General features: G+C 44.7%; 2 protein-coding genes across 2 annotated transcripts in view; both read right to left on the bottom strand.

Moving 5' to 3' along the window:
- The window catches only part of CAPN6 (calpain 6), a 325901-nt gene that overhangs the window by 101067 nt on the left and 203001 nt on the right, over nucleotides 1-21833 (bottom strand). The gene's annotated exons all lie outside the window — the stretch shown is intronic.
- Nucleotides 1-21833, bottom strand: part of DCX (doublecortin) — a 104172-nt gene that overhangs the window by 3101 nt on the left and 79238 nt on the right. The window contains exons 5-6 of the mRNA XM_063141571.1: nucleotides 14681-14803; nucleotides 4427-4521 (exon numbers count right to left, since the gene is read on the bottom strand). Of these exons, the coding sequence (XP_062997641.1) occupies nucleotides 4427-4521; nucleotides 14681-14803 (218 nt within the window). The remainder of the gene's footprint in view (nucleotides 1-4426; nucleotides 4522-14680; nucleotides 14804-21833) is intronic.

Genomic DNA, 21833 nt, shown 5'->3' with positions numbered 1-21833 from the left:
TCTTCAGGATCAGGATGTTGATATCTGCCTGTTTTCATAAAATCATAGAATAGTAGAGTTGGAAGGGGACATCAAGCCCAACCCCCTGCTCAATGCAGGAATCCACCCTAAAGCACACCTGACAGATGGTTGTCCAGCTGCCTCTTGAAGGCCTCTAGTGTGGGAGAGCCCACAACCTCCCTAGGTAACTGGTTCCATTGTCGTACTGCTCTAACAGTCACGAAGTTTTTCCTGAAGTCCAGCCGGAATCTGGCTTCCTTTAACTTGAGCCCGTTATTCCGTGTCCTGCACTCTGGGAGGATCGAGAAGAGATCCTGGCCCTCCTCTGTGTGACAACCTTTTAAGTATTTGAAGACTGCTATCATGCCTCCCCTCAATCTTCTCTTCTCCAGGCTAAACATGCCCAGTTGTTTCAGTTTCTCTTCGTAATGCTTTGTTTCCAGACCCCTGATCATCCTGATTGCCCTTCTCTGAACACTCCTTTGAAACCTGGTGACTCTTCCTTATGTTATTTTTCCCCCCAAAATCCATCTGTCAGTGCAAATGAGAACAGCACCATTCACCCATGGTTGTAAATGAGGAATGTCTCACTCTGTGTGTGATGAGTCTTCTTTCTGGAATGGAGGGGGCATGGAAAATCTGAGGATGTTTGCATTAAGCCCTAACAGTGGTTACAGGCATTCCGGCCCCAGAAAAGCTGCTCTGGCCACACCAGCAAAATGTAATTATATAGTACATTATAGCTTGTAGAATGAAGCATTTGATCCAACGTCCAGCCTCCTTATATGGGCATATAAATCTGACTGCTCGGAGTTTTGTAGACATCCACTATTCTTGCACTGCTTAATGAAGGGGGCAGAGTTGCCTGCAGTTTAGGTTTTTCTCAATTCAGGATTTAAAGGCTTGGGAGCAGTGGGCCAAAACACCAGCATATTTTACCTTAAAGCTCTTACTTACTGCCAATAACTAAAAGTTCCATCTGATGAGCGTTTTACTGCACGCTCATTACTGGGCATTAAGGGTTGCTCACATGATATCGTCTGCCTGTCTCGTGTCTTCTACCCCTTCTGGCCTTCGTTGCGCCACAGCCCACCCACCCCAGAAAAAGTCCGGTTGCTGATCTCTCCTACTGGACTGAATGGGCCTAATTACTTCCTGTTTTCAGGAAGTGAAGTCGGAGTTTTGACAGAGAAGGTACGGGAGCCGTGCGTTTCGACCTAGATGTGATGGGGCTTCCTGTCACAGGAAAGGCTTTCAACCTTTTAGAATGGTTGGGGGAATGCAGAAAAAGCTGCCAAACCACCTAATGATTGGTGGTTGAAGAAAACAGGGTGGGCTATCTGGAGAACCCTAGGCTAGGGCTGTGCTCTGCTCCGATTCGGATCACGAATCCAGAGCGAAGCGACCCGATCCGCCTCCGCCAAAGGTGGATCCGAATTGGGTCGGGGGAGCTGTGGATTGAGGCGAAGCGGTTCGCCTCCATCCGGAGCTCCAAATGCAGGTAAGTGGGGGGAGGGGGCTCACCTGGCGCTGGCGCCAGCGCCACAGTCCATACGGCAATGGCGACAGAGCCAGGTAATGGGGCAGGGGGGATGGGGGCTAACCTGTGTGTGTTGCAGTCCGGCGCAGGCTTCAACTGAGGATTGGGCCTCAGTTGAAGCCAGCGCCGGACCGCGCCGGAGGCAGGTAAGTGGGGGGGGAGGACTTACTTGGCTCTGCCACTGCAGTCTGTGTGGTGATGGCGGCAGAGCCAGGTAAGAGGGCAGGGGGGAGGGGGGCTTATTCAACCCCCATTTTGTCCCCACTTACCTGCCTTCGCCGCCTACTGCAGAGGCAAGTAAGTAGGGAAAGGGGGCAAAATCTCCATTCTCCCCTCCGGATCTCGCTCCGTGGAGTGGGGTAGGGTCGGATCGACCCTAAACGGTTCGGGTCTAATCCAAAAGTTCAGGATCAGGACTGGGACCTCAGATGGGCCAGCTTGGGCCCACAAGCTTCAGGTCCGAACCCCATGCTGTAGATGGCATAACTGGGAGGTCAGAATACGCCCCTTTTTCACAACCCTGGTATACTAACCTTCTGAAAATCTACGCCTTCTAGAAACTGAAATGGACAGGTGAGAAAAGGAGGTGTTGTGTGAACCAAATGCTGATGAAAGGTGGTTTGGAACAGAAATCTTAGTTTTGGCTTTGTCATTGAGCCTCTGGTATCACATTTCCAAGCACATTCCTGCTGTGCTTTAATCAAGATCACCATTCAAACAAAGTGACAGGAACTTCGAACAAAACCATTGTTAGTGACTGGAGCTGCTAAAAAGGAACAGGGACCGTGCATTGATTTCCATTTTTTTAAAGTCCTCGTATGAAGCCACATTTGCTCAAAGGAGCTCTATTGTCCCCAAACTGACGTCCCCGTTATTGATCATAGCGGGCGTTGTGGAGGATTTCATTTAGTTGTATCTCGTTAAGAAGATACAACTCAGGAAATGAATGGCGGGGAAGGATCTGGAGGAACAATCCACTGAGGATTTGAAAGGCATTATGTTGAATGCTACAACCAGTGAATATTTCTGAGGATGATTAAGGGGTAGTTTACACAATACTTTCCCCCTCCCCATGTCCATACAAGCATCAATGGATGCTCCATGTGGAGAAGTATAATGTAGGTACCAGTCAATGGCAGAGAGATGCAACAAACCTGTCTTTAAAGCCAGATTTTGGAAAGTCTATCTTCATGGATTCGTTTCCCTCCAGGTGTACTACAGAAAAGGCCCTGGCTGGCTCTTTTGAAGCCGCACCAGATATCTCCTCAAGTTTGGATTCTTTCTAAAGCAGGGTTTTGTTTCTTGTTTTGTTTTTTGAAAGGCTGCACATCCCAAATCAATGGAATATAATTCACAGTAATGCATAATCGGCAGCAATTCTCATGATTGTGTGGCTAGAAAAACACACACCCAACCATCATGGGAGTATTCCTAAGCCATTGTCTGTAGTAGAAGACCGGTGTAGAACACTGTGCAAAGAATACACAGTGTCAGTTCTTAATAAGCACTGTTCACTCATTCCGGCTTTCACAGTACAAACTGCCTTCTTTCTTGCTCACTCACACATAAAGCAGAGGACTGTATTGCCATACATAAAAATGATTAGGAATGAATATACATGTACCATGCAGATTTCAATAGCATATACATAGCATTTTGAGTATACACAGCAATCCTGTAAGGTAGGTCAGTATTCTTTCCTAACTGTTGATGGGCAGCTGAGGTTGGACCTTTTCAGACAACATGCTAAGCTGTGCTTAGGCCGCTAATTCTTTTACAGCAAATGGTTAGTGAGTGTGTTTAAACCATGGTTATATAGCCACCATGGTTAGGAATGGTTCACATAACAAATGTACATTGATGGTGCTATATAAATAAATAATAATAATAATAACATAACATGCTAAGTCATGGTTCACATGACACACAAAGCCATAATGTTTAGCTCAAAATGCCTAACCCCCATGGCTTAGCGACTTGTCTGAACAGGGTTGTTGAAATGACAACAGCTTGCAGTACCAACTCTAGCACCAATCTGCCAATGGGCTTGGCCAAAACAGATGAGCTGTAACAGTCCATGCCTGAATCTCCCAGCGTTTTCATTCTTACCGAAAGGGAGTCAGGCTTCAGATTTGATTGTGGCAGCATTGTGCTTGCAGAAAGAGGGCTACCCATTCCCCCCATGCTGTTTCATCAATCTATCCTCCCCTCTTCCTTAAATTGGCTATCAGGCCTGCAGTGCGGAACATACAGGCTAGCAGCATCACAGCCTTCAGAGGCAAGCGGAAGAATAAATCTCATAGGGTGGTGCGACTGAGTACGGTCTCAGTGGCCAGCCTCCCACTGAAAAAGTGCCAGCTTGAGTATGCTCTCTGGAACATGGTCTTTACTCAAATTGTGGACCAGACTTTCCCGACCTGGTGCCCTCCAGATATTTTGGATTCCAACTCCCATCAGCCCCACCCAGCATGTTGTAGTCCAAAAACATCCCGACTGGGGATGGCTGTTACAATAGAGATGAGTTGTGTTGTGGTCGTGATTCGTCTAATGCTTATTCGTCTAATCAGTAGCACTTTTCAAGGGTTGAGTACTGGAAACACAATGGAAAGCAGGCAGGCAATGGGTCAAACTTCTGGATCAAACTAATTAGGCAGGCTAGAGTCTCCAGCATTTTACAAGCAGGTGGAGGTGGGAACCTATTGGAGCCTTCTCTCACCTGAGCCCTACTGAGCCAGTAGTTGCAGTACTGCCATCTGGCCATCCACAGTGGTGGTGCTAAAGTGCAACAGAGAGAAACCGCGCGATCCTTCCCTCTGGCAAGCTGGCACAGTGGTGCACGGAACAAGCGGATATAGGAGGTTTAGTAAGGTATAAGAAACGTAATACCTTGTGCTTACGGAGGCTCCCTGGACTGGTAGGTGTGGAGATTGGGGACTGCTTCGATTTGGGTGTGGACAGCTGGCTGCTCGATGTTCCATTTGCTGTCACAAAACAAGAGAGACATCAGCAGTGCATAAAGGCAAGCAAGAAGTTTAAAAAAGAAGCCCATCTAGAATTTTTTTCCATCAAAACCATCCAGTTTTATGAAATCTGTAATTCACAAACAGAAATGCCCATAGATCATGATTTGCTGGCTTGGAAGGTACACCTTTTCCACCATCACAACTGAGGTGACCGTGAGCATTTTGCTTTGCAAGTAACATGGCACAATTTGGCAATGGTGGGTGTACAACCTGTTCTGGACGGGGTTGCACTCCCACTGAAGGAGCAGGTTCGTAGCTTGGGGGTTCTCCTAGAACCATCTCTGTCACTTGAGGCCCAGGTGGCCTCAGTGGCACGGAGTGCCTTCTACCAACTCAGGTTGGTGGCCCAACTATGCCCCTATCTGGACAGGGATAACCTAGCTTCAGTCGTCCATGCTCTGGTAACCTCCAAATTAGATTACTGCAATGCCCTCTACGTGGGGCAGCCTTTGAAGACGGTTCAGAAGCTGCAGCTTGTGCAAAATGCAGCGGCCAGATTGATAACTGGAACCAGAAGGTTCGAACATGTAAGACCAACTCTGGCCCGCTTGCATTGGCTGCCTATACGTTTCCGAGTCCAATTCAAGGTGCTGGTTTTAACCTATAAAGCCTTACATGGCTTGGGACCACAATACCTGATGGAACGCCTCTCCCAACATGAACCTACCCATATACTGCGCTCAACATCTAAGGTCCTCCTCCAAGTGCCTACTCCAAGGGAAGCCCAGAGGATGGCAACAAGGGAGAGGGCCTTTTCAGTGGTGGCCCCCCAACTGTGGAATGATCTCCCCGATGAGGCTCGCCTGGCGCCAACATTGTTATCTTTTCGGCGCCAAGTCAAGACTTTTCTCTTCTCCCAGGCATTTAACAACACACGCTAAGTTTGTTTGTTTTTAATGGATCCCAGAACAGTTGTGGTTTAAATAGATACTGTTTTATACTGTTGTTTTTATATTTTTGATGGTTTAAAATTTTGTATACTTTTTAATGTTCACTGTTTTTAACTTTTGTAAACCACCCGAAGAGCTTCGGCTATGGGGTGGTATATAAATTTAATAAATAAATAAATAAATAAATAAATAAATAAATAGTCAAGTGGCTATTAGCTGCAATAAGAGTAGGATTGGCTGCATTTGAACGGGCTGTGGACAGTAAGAAACTAAGTGTGGAACTAGACGCTGATCACACAGTCGCCACCCAAATGGCAACTCTGCATACTAGTCCATACGTTAAGGAAGGGAAACACATGATGTTTTATCATTGTGTTGCATCTTCTCTGCCTTGCCACACTCCTACATGGCTGCCAATAATGTGAAGTAGTGGCAGGGGAAAACGTGACCTAGTGAGGTTAGGGATAAACAAATCTGTCACTTTTGTACACATTTTCTCAAACGTACACATCAATTGTGCCCATTTTTGAAATGTACACACTTCCTCCCCCCCACCCCCATTGACTAAAGCATGCTTGCCCGTTTCAGCAGTCGGGGAAGAGAGAGCCCATCCTGCCTGGATCGTTCCTTCCCCAATCAGGCACAGCCTGTTAGACACTTGCTCGAGAAGGTCATGTTTTAATTTAAAATCAATGTCCTATGGATCTCCCACAAACACACCCCCGCTGGTTGTTGCAACAGAGCAGTCTTAAAGCAACATGGATTCCTCCCCACATCACACAGCAAAGAAGGCTTGATCTAGTCAGGGGGCTGAGGTTGCTAGGCCATGTCAGCATGAATGCTCTAAGACAGCACTGCAATGAGGTCAGCGTACAGGACACTGCACATGACATTGCTTTGACATGTAGGGTGAACCACGGAACACTACAGTGAGATGGAATCTCATAAATACCCACCCAAAATATGTATGCAGTTGAAGACCTTCCTCTCCTTTCCAGGAGGTATTTAAGCATAGGATGTCCACCTACTGGGGAAGCTATTGTGAGCAGCAATGGGGGACATGTGTCCACCACAGCAGAAAACCCTATATCCCTCTCCCTGACTTCCATCCTGGCAGTAGAAAAATACAAGAAGAATGCATGAGACAAGTATTTGCTGCCCTTTCATGAAACTCACCTGCTTAAGACAGCTGTTTCACTCTGTCTAATGCAGGGGTGTGCAACTTCAAGACCATGGGCCAAATCACACCAACCCAGGCTCTCAATTCTCTGGTCATGCCCCCTTTTCTCAGACCCGCTCCCTTGACCCACTCTGAGACTGAAGGCTTCTGATAATTCTATATGGGCTGGAGGAGTGACAGAGGCCATTTTTGCCTCTCTGCCCTCCCAAATGCCACCTTCTGCTAGATGGGCCTTTAAGTCTGTCTAGTTGCCTCCTGCTCCTGGAGGCAATGATGGAGGGCAGGAGGCCATTGGATCCAGTCAATCCACAGTGCTTCTCTCACACTTCTCTCACACCCTCACCCTTCCATTCCCTACCTTTCCTGATGCTGGAGCATTGACCTCGAGTAAGGTAACTGCCATGAGCATTCCATGGCAGCTGGGTGTGGTGGTGTGGTGTGGGGTGAGATTCCCTCACCCTTCAAGGTTGTGGCCATGTCTACAGCTTGTGTGTGTGAGAGGGAGGGGGTCTCCTCCAGCTTATGTCCCCTGGGATCAGAGGATTGTTGTATTAGTTCCTAGTGAATGTTGACTCATAATAAGGCTCAGCCTTGGCGTTCACACAGATAATTCTTATGTTTGTATTGCATTCTTTTAATATGTTGTTGACGTTTTCAAATACTAGGCAAAGAAGAAATGGTATGATTGCCAGAATCTAAGGCAATTGAGTGGTTTTTTATCAAAAGCACAACGAAGCTCAGTGTATACTTTGTCAACCGTTTTGTTCCAATTCCACAGAAGTAAAAACAAATGTAACATTCCACTGTTCTTGGAAGTCAGTCCACCTTCCTCAACCTCCCCTAAATCTAACTAGATAGACTAGCTTTATTAAAAACAGGACATCCCAGACCTTCAAACCTATATATTAGTAGGATAAATAAGTTTCCTAATAGGGTCATTTTTGTTACACTCCAATCATAATTTGTTTTGATGCTGGTGGTGTCCATTATTAGATCTTTGAGAATGTCTGGCCTTCAAGACTGAATGTGGTAGGAAAAGTTTAAAAAGAAACTCTCTTTTCCATAGAATAACTGTTATGTTATTTGTTACCATTTGCCAAAATCAGAGAGCAGGGTGGGGAGGACGGACAAACAAGGGCGCACACAGATTCAACAACTCCTACCAGTCAACGATCAATGCACTCACACTTCTGTGCATATTCCCATTTTGCACTGATGTTTCCCATCATGAAAAATAAGATTAATTAAAATGCACCATTATGTTTTTGTTTTGTTTTTGTTTTTTTTGCAGGGCGAGGGAGAAAAGCTTTGATCATATCTGCATATGACTTCAGATTGGTGCATGAAATAAGAGAAGAATGACTAGGCCATTATGATTCAAATAGAATTTGGAAGTGGGGATAATTGCGTGGCTTGGGGGCAGCCTTATGCAATCTCCTTTTAAATATTTTACTAGCTCCAAGCATCTCTATTATTAAACAGAACATTCCCCCTTTTCTGGACATAATCCATAGTGCAGCTGATCACTTGTGAATGCTTTGGGTCACATAATATTTAACACCCAACTATGTCTATTTCTCTACACTCACACCCATACACACACACACACACACACATGCAAGATGGAGGTGTGAAATTTAATTCATTTCATTTTTCACATCTCTAAACTGCCCAAACCTCTTTGGGTGATTAAAAACCTTTTAAAAAATACAATACTGTATTTACACCAGTCCTTCTACAACTTCATTGGCTGCCAGTCCAGGTCCGGGCCCGATTCAAAGTGCTGGTACTAACATTCAAAGCCCTAAACAGCTTGGGGCCAGGTTATTTGAAGGAACGCCTCCTCCCATATGTGCCTGCCCAGACCTTAAGATCATCCACAAGGGTCCTTCTCCGTGAGCCCCTGCCAAAGGAAGTGAGGCAGGTGGCTACCACTTTTCTGCTGTGGCACCCCAGCTATGGAACAAGTTCCCCAGAGAGGTTCGCTTGGCGCCTACATTATATACCTTTAGATGCCAGGTGAAGACCTTTTTATTTTCTCAGCATTCTAACACTTAATTTAACTTAAATTTAAACTTTGCTGTTTTAATTCTGTATTTTAATCCTATATCAATTTTTGCTGTGTGGTTTTAATCCTGGTTGTGTTTTTTATATTGTATTTTGTATTAACGTTTTTAAGTTGTTAGTTGTTTTTATGCTTTTCAAGGTTTTCAATTTTTGTGAACTGCCCAGAGAGCTTCGGCTATTGGGCGTTATAAAAATGTAATAAATAAATGAATAAATAAATAAATTTAAGACAATAAGATAATATTGGCAAAGTGGCCAGTCTTATTATGTTTAAATTGTATGTATTAATAAATATATTCTTCATCTATTATGCTAATTCTGGGGCTTTTGACAAACATATAACAGACAGCACACACAAAACACACCCACTCAACAAAGACCCTGCTCAGATGACATGCTAGGCCAAGATGCTTAAGCATTTTCCTAACCATGGTGGCTACATCATCATGATTTAAACATGAACCATTTGGCCTAACCATGGCTTAGTGTGTTGTGTGAACAGGCCCACACACATGTATACATGAGAAGCAATCCTATGGCTACTAGAGAGTGCCATAGGATAATTCAGATTTCTAGAACCAAGGTTGGGGATAAGCATCATTTTCCACAGCCAGCATGAAAAGAACCATGATGGCGGCCTCTCCGAGGTCACAAGAACACCCTCAGAGAGGAGGGAAATGGAGGTGGGAGTTCTGTGTGCAGGGAAGGGAGGTGACAGGAGAAGACCAACTATTTATTTTATTTATTTATTTATTTATTTATTGAATTTATATCCCACCTTTTTTCCTCCAAGGAACCCAAGGTGGCATACATAATCCTCCTCCTCTCCATTTTATCCTCAAAACAACAACCCTGTGAGGTAGGTTGGGCTGAGAGTCTATAACTGGCCCAAAGTCACCCAGTGGGTTTCCATGGCTGAGTGGGGGCTAGAACCTGGATCTCCTGACTCCCAGTCCAACACCTTAGCCACTACACCACACTGGATCTCATGAGGAATGAAGAATCCTCCAGCCTCCTTCCCTTGCACTCTGCAGAATCCTGGCTAGACGGGTGAAAAAAGCCCATCTAGCAAAACTAATGGCAGCTCGTCTTCCTCCTTTCCCCTTTCAGTAGGGGTTCCGCAAGGCTCAGTGCTTGGCCCGTTGTTGTTTTCCTTATACATGTTGCCCTTGGGCAAGCTTATTCAATCTCATGGCCTCCAATATCAACTGTACGCCGATGATACACAACTATATCTGTCATCTCCGGAACTTTCTCCTGATGTTCACGATCGTATCTCGGCATGTCTTTCAGATATCTCAGCTTGGCTGCTTCATCGTCGCTTGAAACTTAACCTGGCAAAGACTGAATTGCTTGTTTTTCCTCCTAAACCTTCTCCTCATCTCTCATTCTCTCTTACTGTCAATGATGTTACGCTTACTCCGGTCAAGGAAGCCCGTAGCCTTGGCTTTATATTCGACTCCTCGCTCTCCTTTATTCCTCATATTGAGGCAGTAGCTAAATCTTGTCGATTTTTCCTGTATAATATTGCCAGGATTCGATCATTTTTGTCTGTCTCTTCTGCCAAAACTTCATGCACTGGTTATTTCACGGTTGGACTACTGCAACCTTCTTCTCTCTGGCCTTCCTTCTTCTCACATCAGTCCGTTGGTTTCTGTTCACCACTCTGCCGCAAAGATCATCTTCTTGGCTCGCCGCTCCGACCATGTTACTCCGCTTCTGAAATCTCTTCATTGGCTTCCAATTCACTTCAGAATCCAATATAAGCTTCTCCTGTTGACCTTCAAAGCTTTTCACGGTCTAGCTCCTTCCTATCTCTCCTCTCTCATCTCACACTATTGCCCCGCTTGTGCTCTTCGCTCCTCTGATGCCATGTTTCTCGCCTGCCCAAGGGCCTCTACTTCCCTTGCTCGGCTTCGTCCATTCTCTTCTGCTGCCCCTTACGCCTGGAACGCTCTTCCAGAACATTTGAGAACTACAAGTTCAACCGCAGCTTTTAAAGCTCAACTAAAAACTTTTCTTTTTCCTAAAGCTTTTAAAACTTGATGTTGTGCAGACTTCTACTGTTACTTTCTACTGTTAGTTTCACCCTACCCTGTGCCTGCTTACCCTACCCTGTACCTGTTTGCATTCTCTTCCCCTCCTTATTGTTTTACTATGATTTTATTAGATTGTAAGCCTATGCAGCAGGGTCTTGCTATTTACTGTTTTACTCTGTACAGCACCATGTACACTGATGGTGCTATATAAATAAATAAATAAATAATAATAATAATAATAATAATAATAATAACTGCAGAGCAGGAAGAGCATGGAGGTGAGGATCACCTCCACACTCCTCCCACCAAGTGAAGTCCCCATGACACCTTCCCCCACAAATTCATATAGTCGTTCTACCACTGCTTTTTAAAATGCCTGTGCTTTCTTTCAAAATAAGGTGAAAGATTGAAATGTAGCTAGCAAAAGAAATGTGGCACTTTTCAAAAGGTAGGCAGCCTACCTGAACCACACAAGAGGAGGGGCAAGGTGGATGGCAAATACAGCATCCAGCTAAAATGACATCTTTGGCTACTGGGTGGTATAGAAATATATATAAATAAAAATGTAAACAGACGTTATATCTCCGAAAGTTCTTCACCGATTGCTTTGAAATTTTGACACAACGTTGCATTCGAATACGCGAGCGTTGTTATGTAACTATGTTCTATATGGGGTCAAAAGTTTGTCTTAAAATCGAAGAAATAGGCCTCCTCAAAACCAGTCCTGCTGATCATTGTGACATCGCCAACCAGTAGGCCAATCCGCTGCCTCTGCCTCCTCTCCTATTTGCATGTTTTCTCACAATTGGCTGAGTGAATATAGATGTCACACCTGTGACAGTTACACATTCTGAAGAAAGGTAACTGCCAGGAGTTTCCACTAACCCTCTCACCCTTTTTAAAAAACCAAACAATCTGCTTTACTTCATCCAAATAATGCCTCGCAGAAGATCACACTTAGGTCGTCGGACTCACGGAGCGGAAGCACTGCGACGAGAAATTGCAAATCAGACTGAGGAAGATGCAAGGCTCTTAAATTTAATGGAGAAACAAAAGGAATGCGTTGCGCTGCTGGAAAAATTAAACTGCCTCAACTTGGAGAACCACCAGAGCCATTACAAATTTTGCTTGCCGGATATACCGCAGAATCAAAGCATTTCCTATCTAACATCAGGAAATACAACTCATGCTTCCAAATGACGTCGTTCGGCGCAGAAATCATCACAGCTCCATTTATACCAACTTTCAAAGTCAAAGGACAAATTTATCATAAAGCCGGCTCCTTCCTTCCTTCCGTTTCAAGATAGTCAACATAAATTCCTACAAATGTATTTCATTGGTGATGGCAATGATGAATTGAATGCACGCTGCGGAATTTATACAGGCATAAAAAGGTCCGTCGTTTCAAAACTGCAACAGCTACTTCACGAAAAAAACAATTTAGTACATTTGTTCAAAACAGCAATTGACATGATGCCATCTGATACACACAAGATTATTATTCATGCTGACAAAACGCCTGCTGGAGAACATGTGCGAAGATTCAATGCTCCAACTATAGACGAAGTGGCAATTGTTATAGTCGGAGATCAATCTTGACAGGACCTTTCAAAGGTGAAGATGTCCTCATTCCTCGCATTCCTATGATTCCAACAGATATGCCATTTCAATTTAAGAGATTGCAATTCCCCATTCGATTGGCGTTTGCAATCACCATCAACAAAGCTCAGGGCCAATCTTTAGAATTGTGCGGTTTAGATCTAGGCACAGATTGCTTCTCACATGGACACTTATATATTGCGTGTTCTAGAGTCGGCAAACCAGACAATCTCTATATCTACACAGACAATGGAACAACTAAAAATATTGTATATCCACAAGCATTGTGAAATTAAACATATTAGAAACATCCGCTTTGTCTTTTCTTTCTTTTCAATTTAACCAGACTGAGCCACAGCAATGCGTGGCAGGGTACAGCTAGTATAATTAATAAATACATTGCCCATCTACCTTGCAAGCTGTGAATCTGGCATGAGGTTTGTTTGCATTGCAGGTGAAGCAACTGCTACTGCTTCTCTTTAAATAACACCTCTGTTTTCAAATTCAGTCTTGCAATTTCAGTCACTGGCAGGGATTCTGAAAATATCACCATGATTGGCAAGGATATTATGGGGATGGCAGATGCACTGAATAATAAAAAAAATCACCTAGACAGTCTGTCTTGTTGGCTGTCCAACCACACTCCTGCCAAAACAGGGTAGATGTGCCGAGATACAGAAGTTTCCCGCTGATAAAGCTGAGTTTAGTTTCAGCCCAAATTTTGTCTTTCGTCTGATTTAGAAAAAGTCGTCTAGGTCAAAGAACAGATCGAATGAATGCAATATGCAGGAGTAAGGGGGAATGTATGTCACAGCAGCATATCAGTGAAGTTTCAATATGCAGTTTCATCCAAGTGAAAAGGGTAAGCGTTGCACCAAAAATGGGGCCAGATAATGTTTTATTCATTGTGTCCTTATTCAGCATCAGTTTTTTCCCTTCTCATGTGTCTTCTTCCATTTGTTACATCCCAGGTCTTACTTTGCATATTTGCAAGGGATATAACAAATATGCAGTTTTTTATTTCCTATATAAACTAGCGAAATGCCAGTTGTCAGGATAGACAGATTGGGGTGGTGGTGGTGGGGTTGCTTGTAGACTGGGAGGATACTGAAAGTTTCAGTACATCTTCATGCACTCCATAATATTTACAGATGTTTCAGAGGGGTCCAGATATTGTCACCTTTCATTTATGATCCTCCTGTGTTTTTCCAATGAATGGCCCATCTTTTCTCTTAACCCTCCTCCCCTAATATTTTAATCTGGAGGGTGAGATGGAAAAGCTAACCAATGCCTTTTCACTGATAGTTCTAAGAGGTACCTGTCTGGAAGCACCCTGAGCACCATCTCACCCAAATTGGGACCACCAGTCTCCACTGTGAACGTTCCTTGTCAAGGAAGATTCTACGAACATAGGAAGCTGTCTTGAGCAACTCCAGACCACTGGTCCACCTAGTTCAGGATTGTTTGCACCGGCCTTGGCCAACCTGGTGCCCTCTAGTCATTTTGGACCACAACTCCCATCAGCCCCAGCTCGCATGGCCAATGGTAAGAAATTACAGGAATTGTAGTATAAAACATCTAGAGGGTGCCAGATGGGGAGAGGAGGCTAAGTCAACACTGGCTGACAGTGGTGTTGCAGGGCTGAAGGTCAAACTCTTTCCTGGGGCTCTTTGGAGCTGTCAGGGGCAGAACCTGGGACCTTCTGGATCCAAAACATGCGCCCTGCCAGTAAACTGTGGCTTCACTTGCTCCCCACCCTCTGCTGCCATGCAAACAAGGAAACCGTTAACTTCAGAAGTGAAAGTAGGGATGTCCATTGCTAGGAAATCTAGCTTTCGCTTTCTCTTTTACTCTTTATGGCCGCCATTTATGCAATATAACATTTATGGAACAACCCAAGCTTCCATTTTTTTTTGCAAAATGGGGGCTTGCTGAGGGGTCGGGCAGTTGCCAGGTGCTCATGAGGCACCCCCAGGCTGCCTCCATACTGCGTGGTGGCTTGTCCAGGGAGTCAAACAGGGGGCTGCCAGCCGGTGATGGTTCAGTGAGCGCCCAGTGGCATGGATGCAGGTGAGTCCATCCAACCCTATAGAGGAATTCTTCAAACAGAGGACTGCTCTTCAAAATAGAGGACTGTAAAAGAGGACACTTGGGCACTGAATATCTCTGCCGGGGTCAGGGGCAGATGCCCAATGATCCCAATCCCTGTCGCCAGCCCTGAGTGGCATGGGAAAGAGGAACGTGTGCCTTGGTGACCTCGATGCTATCTTATCACTCTGATCCTTTGAAGTTGTCATGTATCTGCCGGGAGAAGAACGGTCACTCACCATCCTGATGGTTACCTGAATCAGCAGGGGATTTGCTCCGGCGCATAGGAGCTGGGCTCTTTGCCGAACTCTTCTGAGGTGTTGGGGATGACTTGCTGCCTGGGGTCGTTGGAGGGTTCGCTTTCATGACCCGGCACTCTAGGAAACGAAGCCAAAAGCAAAACATTCAGCATTTGCACTGCTCTTAAGCTCTTTGCAGATGTGCAACGCTAGCACAATCCTTGATTTTAACCTGATGGTTTAAAATAAAACACACTTTGAGGTTAGTGGCAATTCCAAGCAAGGCTGAGATTTATTTTATTTTATTAATTTCAAACTAAAATCTGCATTTAAATACATTTCTAAATAATATCTTTTTCTTAAAATGCTCATTTCTACATATCTTCTATATTTTTTAAATAACACATAATTCTATAATGTATTTGATATGTGTATGTTTTTAAGACAATGGATAACTTTGGTTCCAATCCACACATTCACCGGGGAGGTGCGGATTAGGTCGGTTCGTATTTGAATTTGCAAAGTTTGAAGCCCTTAAGCGCCTCTCTTAGAAACAGCACATCAGAATCCATGCAGAATCCCTAAAGGCTTTAAGAAAATTCATGTTTTGAACTTGCCAATGAAAGACCATCAAGGAGGAATCCAGAAAAGAAAAGTCCTTTCCGATGGAATTCCATAGTCAAAGGAGCTGTTCCTGAGAAGGCCCCGTATTGTATAACACCACACAGGACTTCAAAGGGTGGCGGAACTGGAAGCAGGACCTCTGGAAATGATCTGAATGCTAGAGGGTCATCCTTGAGCTGCCTTAATTAGTTTTTCTTCCTCTGCCCTTCCTTTGTCACATCTCTGTCCTCTCATCTATGTGAGTGGGTGTCATTTCGTTTGTTTTCAAGATCTCTATCCTTGATGATCATCCCAAATCCTCCCCTTTGACTTGCGATGAGGCAATTTTCCACTCATGAGTGGCTATTTTCCACTCATTCTACACCGTCTACCAGAGATCTCGCTTTGGGGTCAGGAAGCACAATAACAAGAGCAGCACTTTGTACGGAGCTCCGAGGGGAGTGGGCTGGTCTAATTAGAATGAAACCATTTCCGACACTGTTTAATCCTCCACGACGTAACGTATATAACTGTGCAAATTAAACATGGGGAGAATGTCGTAGTTGTTCATGAAAGTAATAAACCTACAGATTACGCAGCACAGTCCCAGTTTGCCAGCATAAGCGCTGAGCTGAGAGCTAAGTAATTTTATACACCAGTAGGCAGGGCAGAGGTTGGCAATAATGTCTACTGTATTCCCCTATGATTAAAGGGGGTGGGCTGGGGGGGAAGAAGAATATGGCATCTTCTGAGATGCTGCTGTAATGTAATGTCACCAAGGATAGTTTGGCCACCCTCAAGACTGGATTATTGTACTGAGCTCTATGTGGGGCTGCCCTTAAGACTGCTCCAGAAGCTGAAGCTAGTGCAGAACGCAGCAGCTTGGCTATTGTTGGGAGCTGGACTGGCTGCTACCAGGCCAGGTTTAAGGTTTTGGTACTAGTGTACAAAGCCCTAAATAACTTTGTGCCAGGATGCCTGAGAGAGCGCCTTCTCCCTTACCAACCTGTCCGGTCACTGAGGTCATCAGAGGTCATGCTCCTGCTGCTTCCACATGGACCTAAGGCCCAACTGGAGTCCATCTCAAGAAGAGCCTTTAGTGTGGTGGCCCCTTTTCTTTGGAAATCCCTGCCCCTTGTGGTCAGGCAAGCGTCAACACTGTACTGCTTCCAACATCTCCTGAAAACAGCTCTTTTCCAGGAAGCATTCCTTAACTGACCAGCCATGGTTTTTATTGCTGTTCTGTTCTAAAATGAACCATTTTAATATGCTGTTTTCATCTTTTTATCTTTTTATCTTTTTCATGTGTTCACCACTACAGAATCTCTTTTAGAAATGGAGCGGTATATAAATATTGTAAATAAATAAATAAATAGATAAATAAGTAAATTAGGGATCTGTGACCCATTCAGAGCTGCCCCGCTGGAGCTAGACATGGAGGTTGAAACGCTATAAAGAGAGTTTTTAACGAACTCTGAGAAGGAATGAATCCTGCTATGGAACCCTAAGAGGCTACCAAGGTTAATAGATATCAAGGAGACGGGGTAACCTTTTACCAAAAGAGCTCAGAGGCACAGGAGCAGGAAGCAGAGGGATGGACGCAGGAGAGGCAAACGAGACAGAGAATATTTCGTCTCGACTTGCATCTTGATGACCCGTCAGGCAGCAGCTGATGCTCCTCATATTGCTGGCAAACTTCCAATCAGGCAAGCAGAATTGCTCATGACAAAAGCCATCCCAGAAAGAGCCACATGCCCTCGGCACATCAGAGACCGCAGACGGGTCTGCTCCAGCTGCTGAGCTTGTAATATATGGCAATTGAGCGAGACAAGGAGGGTGTAACTTGCTCCATTCACAGATTCCAGTGTGTGAGTTGGAGCTCGAATGTACATTCCCAAACACTGGTGTGAATGGAGCAGCCTGGGTTTCTCCAGTTAGCCATGCAGGCCCGGCCCTACCATAAAGTAGAGTGGGGCAGCCATAGATCCCAGGAGGTGGGTTGGAGTGGAGAGGAGAACAGAATTGCATGGGCAACAAGGCCTGCCCTGCACCCCATGAGTAGTGGAAGGCACTACTCATCATCATTAGTAAGAATCAGCTACCAGTTCGACCTACTTCTGTATGTGACTTAGAGAGAGGCGCCATCTTGCCTTTGGCCTCAGACAGCAAAATGTCTTGGGAAAGCCCCGTAGCTGTGATTCCTGAACTCTCCAGTTTCTGTTCGTCCATCTGTCCAAGTTTCATTCAATTGGGCCCAGTACAAGCTCTTAACACAGCCATGAAAGACTGTCCTATAGGCATTGGTCAACTTTGCTCTTACAGCACAAATGTATAGAGCAACATTTCTGACCTTGCAGAATGTATGGTTTGTTTTAACATTGTTTTTACTATGCTTGTTGTAACCACTGGTTGAAACAATGAAGATCTATCTATCTATCTATCTATCTATCTATCTATCTATCTATCTATCTATCTATCTCTATCTATCTATCTATCTATCTATCTATCTATCTATCTATCTATCAGTCACAGCCATGCTTCTCCTAACCACAGTAAAAAGCTTGAAGAAATAGAGGGGCAGCTGAACAGGGGGAGTAGGGAGAGGCACCTGGCATGAGTCCCAAAGGTCACCCAGCCCTCACCAGGAATTACACTGTAGGGGAAGCACACCACCCTTTTAGAAGAGGAAAATGACTGCACAGAAGCTGGGGAACCACCAAACCATCCATGGGTGGGGAAAGGGGGCATAGCCATTTGGGGGAAATCCAGAGGGCTGGATTTGTCCCTCGGCCTGAAGTTCTGCTCTCCTGCTCTGTGCCATAGGTAATCCTCCCCTGAAGCTGCAGGGATCAAGGATGAGTCTCAGGTGTCCGTCCTGTTGGCTGCTCTTCCACTGTTCTAGGCATGGCTGCAGCTTCAGAGAAGGTTCCTCTGGCTGATGCTGCCCTTGGCCCAGCTGCTGCAGAGACTCCCACCTCTTCCCAGGCCCTTCTCTTCACCCTACTCAACAGGAAGTGTTTGGTCTTTCTCCTGGAGTTAGCACGGGGAAGGTGATTGTGAGCCTGAAACTGTTTTACCCCAGTCTTTTGCCCCTCCTTCATCCTCACCAGGGTCTAGCTTCCACTCTCTCCCATTCTCTCTGGGCTACTGGAGAGTTCTGGAGCTGAGCCTCCTTGCCCTGTGCCTGCTTATTGTCAGGGTCCAGGATCCTGAACCTTCATCCTGAGAGGACCCAGACCCCTCATCCTCAGAAGAAGAGGCTCCTGAGTTAACAGTTCAAGGAGAAGATTTAGTTACAGAAGAGCATCATGGGGCTTCCACCTCTTCAGGACCCAGTTCCCCAGGAAGACCTAAAAGACCTCTCCCCCCTGCACATGGAGGAGTTTGAACCAGACCCCTTTAAGGGAAAAAAAAGCCCTTAGTCAGTGTGGAGGCAAAATTAACCAGCTTAAAGGAAGCCAACCCCCTACTTAAGGCTCAGTCACCATCCGTTGCTTGTTGGTTCAGGCTTGGCTGGTTGTCAAATGCATAACTGCCCACTTTGGGAATAAAGCTAGGTTTCCCTAGCAAGGCTCTGTTCATGAGTGACATTGATGGCCATCAAAAGACATATAGATACTTGTGTTGGGCAAGTCAGGCTGCAAACACAGAGGGCTTCCCAACCACCACATTCTCATATGCATTGGAAATTTAATGAGGACCTCACTAGTGAGATGTAATGCACACCACATAAGTCTTGGTTTCTGCATTCTATGTATCTCAAAAAGATGAGGGGTCTCAGAGCATCTGGAAACTCAAGTTCTGTTGGTTGGCAATATGCCCGGCCTTCTTTGGGCTCCAAGCACCTCAGGCTGGGCTTCCTGTCAAGTTGTACTTTCAGGATTCTTGCCAAATTGTTTTATGATAGACGGAGCTTCCCTGGAGCTGTGAGAACTGCTAAAATAGAAATTAGCCTCTCCGGTTCCAGCAAAGCATAGACAAAGTTGTTTATTTCTACAACTTTTGAACTTTGGGAAGCACAAGTACATTCCATGCTGTTTCCACATCAGTTTGTGATTTATTTATTTAAAAGTAAAAGTTCTGCATGGAATTTCACATGCATTTTTGTGTGCATTTCTCCTAGTGCACACAAAAAGGCACACAAAATACAAAATCACATACATATTGATTATTAATGTGCTTGTGGTGCTGATGGGACATATGACAGAACTGAAGGAGCTACACATGCCCAGAGCTTGGCAGAAGGAACAAGGACAAGGTTTTCAAATGCATCAGTTCCACTTTTGACATAAGGTGGCATCATTTGGAGCTTCCAAAGTTAGGGAGAAATTTGAAGAAGAAGCTCACATGCGAGTTTGTGGACGGCTGAGTTGCATATGGGGAGAACTCTGGCAGAACCTTTGTGGTTGTCCACACTAGGGTGGAGGGGCATTAAAGGAAAAAATAGGGGCATGTCTGTACTGAGGAGGGAAGGGGGAATGATGTCACGCTACGCTGATCGTGAGATCCTCCCCTTTATCCACATGCGGCACGCGACGTCGAGGGAGGAAGGAGGACGTCACGCCCACCATATTTTGCTTTTTTTTTTTTACTGAAGATGAGCGCACAAGTGCTCCAACGGAAAGGACAGTTTTTTAAAAAATCAAAAACAAAACCTGATCCCACTTCCCCCACCCCACCCCTGATGGGCACGGAGCGCCTGAAGAGCTCCGTGCCCTGTGCCTGGTTCCTGGCTCCTTGCGTTTACTCACGAGGAGCCTTGACGAAGCCAGGATGGCCGCCCACACCTCCCACCATCTTGGGATGATCCCGAGACTGCAGGAAAAATCAGGCTAAAAGCTGTCCCAGTTATCCTGGGGAAATGGAGGGGTCTTCTCTCCCTGCCCCCTCAGTCCTATTTTTAAAGTGTTCATTATCAACTCGCACATTTGGGGACGATCCCCGGGATAAGGCATGGTGAAGACATGCCCTAGATCACCTAATGGGAGGAGATCCTTGGGACTGAGATCTATTCTGCAGACCAGATGGGAAACACTCAGAGAGAAGAGATTATCCTCTATTTCTTGTCTAGACACATGCCTAATTCATGAGATCGATTGCTTATTCATGTACCCTAAGCCTTATTTTTAAAGTCTTCACTATCAATTTGCACATTTAGGGATGTTGTATGGATTTTCCTAATGACTCTAAACTATTGATACTCATGTTGTGGAAAATAATACCTGAAACAAAAGCTCATGTGTGTGTTTACTTATGGTGGTCAGAAAAAGGAGAAATGGGTTCTCACGATGCAAAATGCTTATTTTCACAATAATGACCATATTTTAACAGTCTATAAATTAATTTGAATTTGCTGTTTTAAATTTGTGATTTAAATTTGTATTTTTGCATTGTCTGCTGTTTTTATCTTGGTTGTGCTTTTATATTGTATTTTATATTACGGTTTTATACTGTTGTTTTATGCTTGAATTGTCTTAATTTTGTAAACCACCAAGATAGCTTCAGCTATTGGGCAGTATAGAAATGCAATCAATCAATCAATCAATCAATCAATAGTTTATTCAAAGGCCTTCCTCGGGGGGGGGGGGTGTTGTTAGAGGATAGAGTCTGCAGAATTTCTTCTAGCAAAATAATTGTCTCCTGTGATCATCTATGGTGACTTTGGTTTTACTTATGGTGGCAAGAAAGATTGCAAATATTTCTGAAAGCTCCTTCAGCCTCTTCTCAGAATCTGAACATCCAAGCCCTGAAGAAGGGATTTGCCATTCCAAAATGCATCGGACTGCAATACATTTGAACTGCTGGCACTTTGGAGAACCAGTTTCGTTTCTTGCATATATATTTTTCTGAAACCAAAGTTGCCATGCAGTGTCCTAATGTAACTGAATGCTAGGCTCTAGCATAACTCCTTCCCATGTGATCTGCCATGCCTGTGTTTCTACAGGTCTGCCGTACGAGATTGGTGCATATGCACCAGTCGGGTCATGGGAGTTTGTGTAGTACCCAATGTGAGCACTGAAATGCTCCAGGAATTCAGGTCTAGCCCTGGAAGATGGCTGTGAAACCTCTACAGGAAAACAAATATACATCCCTCGGCCCACCACAAATTCTGTCCTATGCCAAAAATGCTGGATTCCACAAGGAGTATACATCTAATTAAGCCAAACTTGCATAGATTTGCTTCTTCTACATAATAGATTTTGCTTCCCAGTGAGGAGGGGGACAAGAAGCCCTTGAATCCCACCTTCAGATTGCCCAGACAGTTGTTTTATTAAGAAAGAAAGAAAGAAAGAAAGAAAGAAAGAAAGAAAGAAAGAAAGAAAGAAAGAAAGAAATCTCAGGCTGTGTTTGAGCAAATCGACCCTGTTTAAACAATGGAAGGATGAAGCATCTAATACCAACTGCATCCATATGGATATAATGAAGATGACGTCTCCCTACAGATCCTGCAGCTCCCATGAAGTGTATAATGTTGGCACTGTTAATGAGACCACCTATTCTGCCTTGTGGCAAATCCGTCAGTACCCATTAGAAGATAAGATGTACAGACTGCTCAATCAGTGGG

This window comes from Elgaria multicarinata, chromosome 15, assembly GCF_023053635.1.
Source record: "Elgaria multicarinata webbii isolate HBS135686 ecotype San Diego chromosome 15, rElgMul1.1.pri, whole genome shotgun sequence".
Lineage (NCBI taxonomy): Eukaryota > Metazoa > Chordata > Lepidosauria > Squamata > Anguidae > Elgaria > Elgaria multicarinata.
Note: the sequence above shows the minus strand (reverse complement) of the source record. Positions and strands in the feature narration are given on the sequence as shown.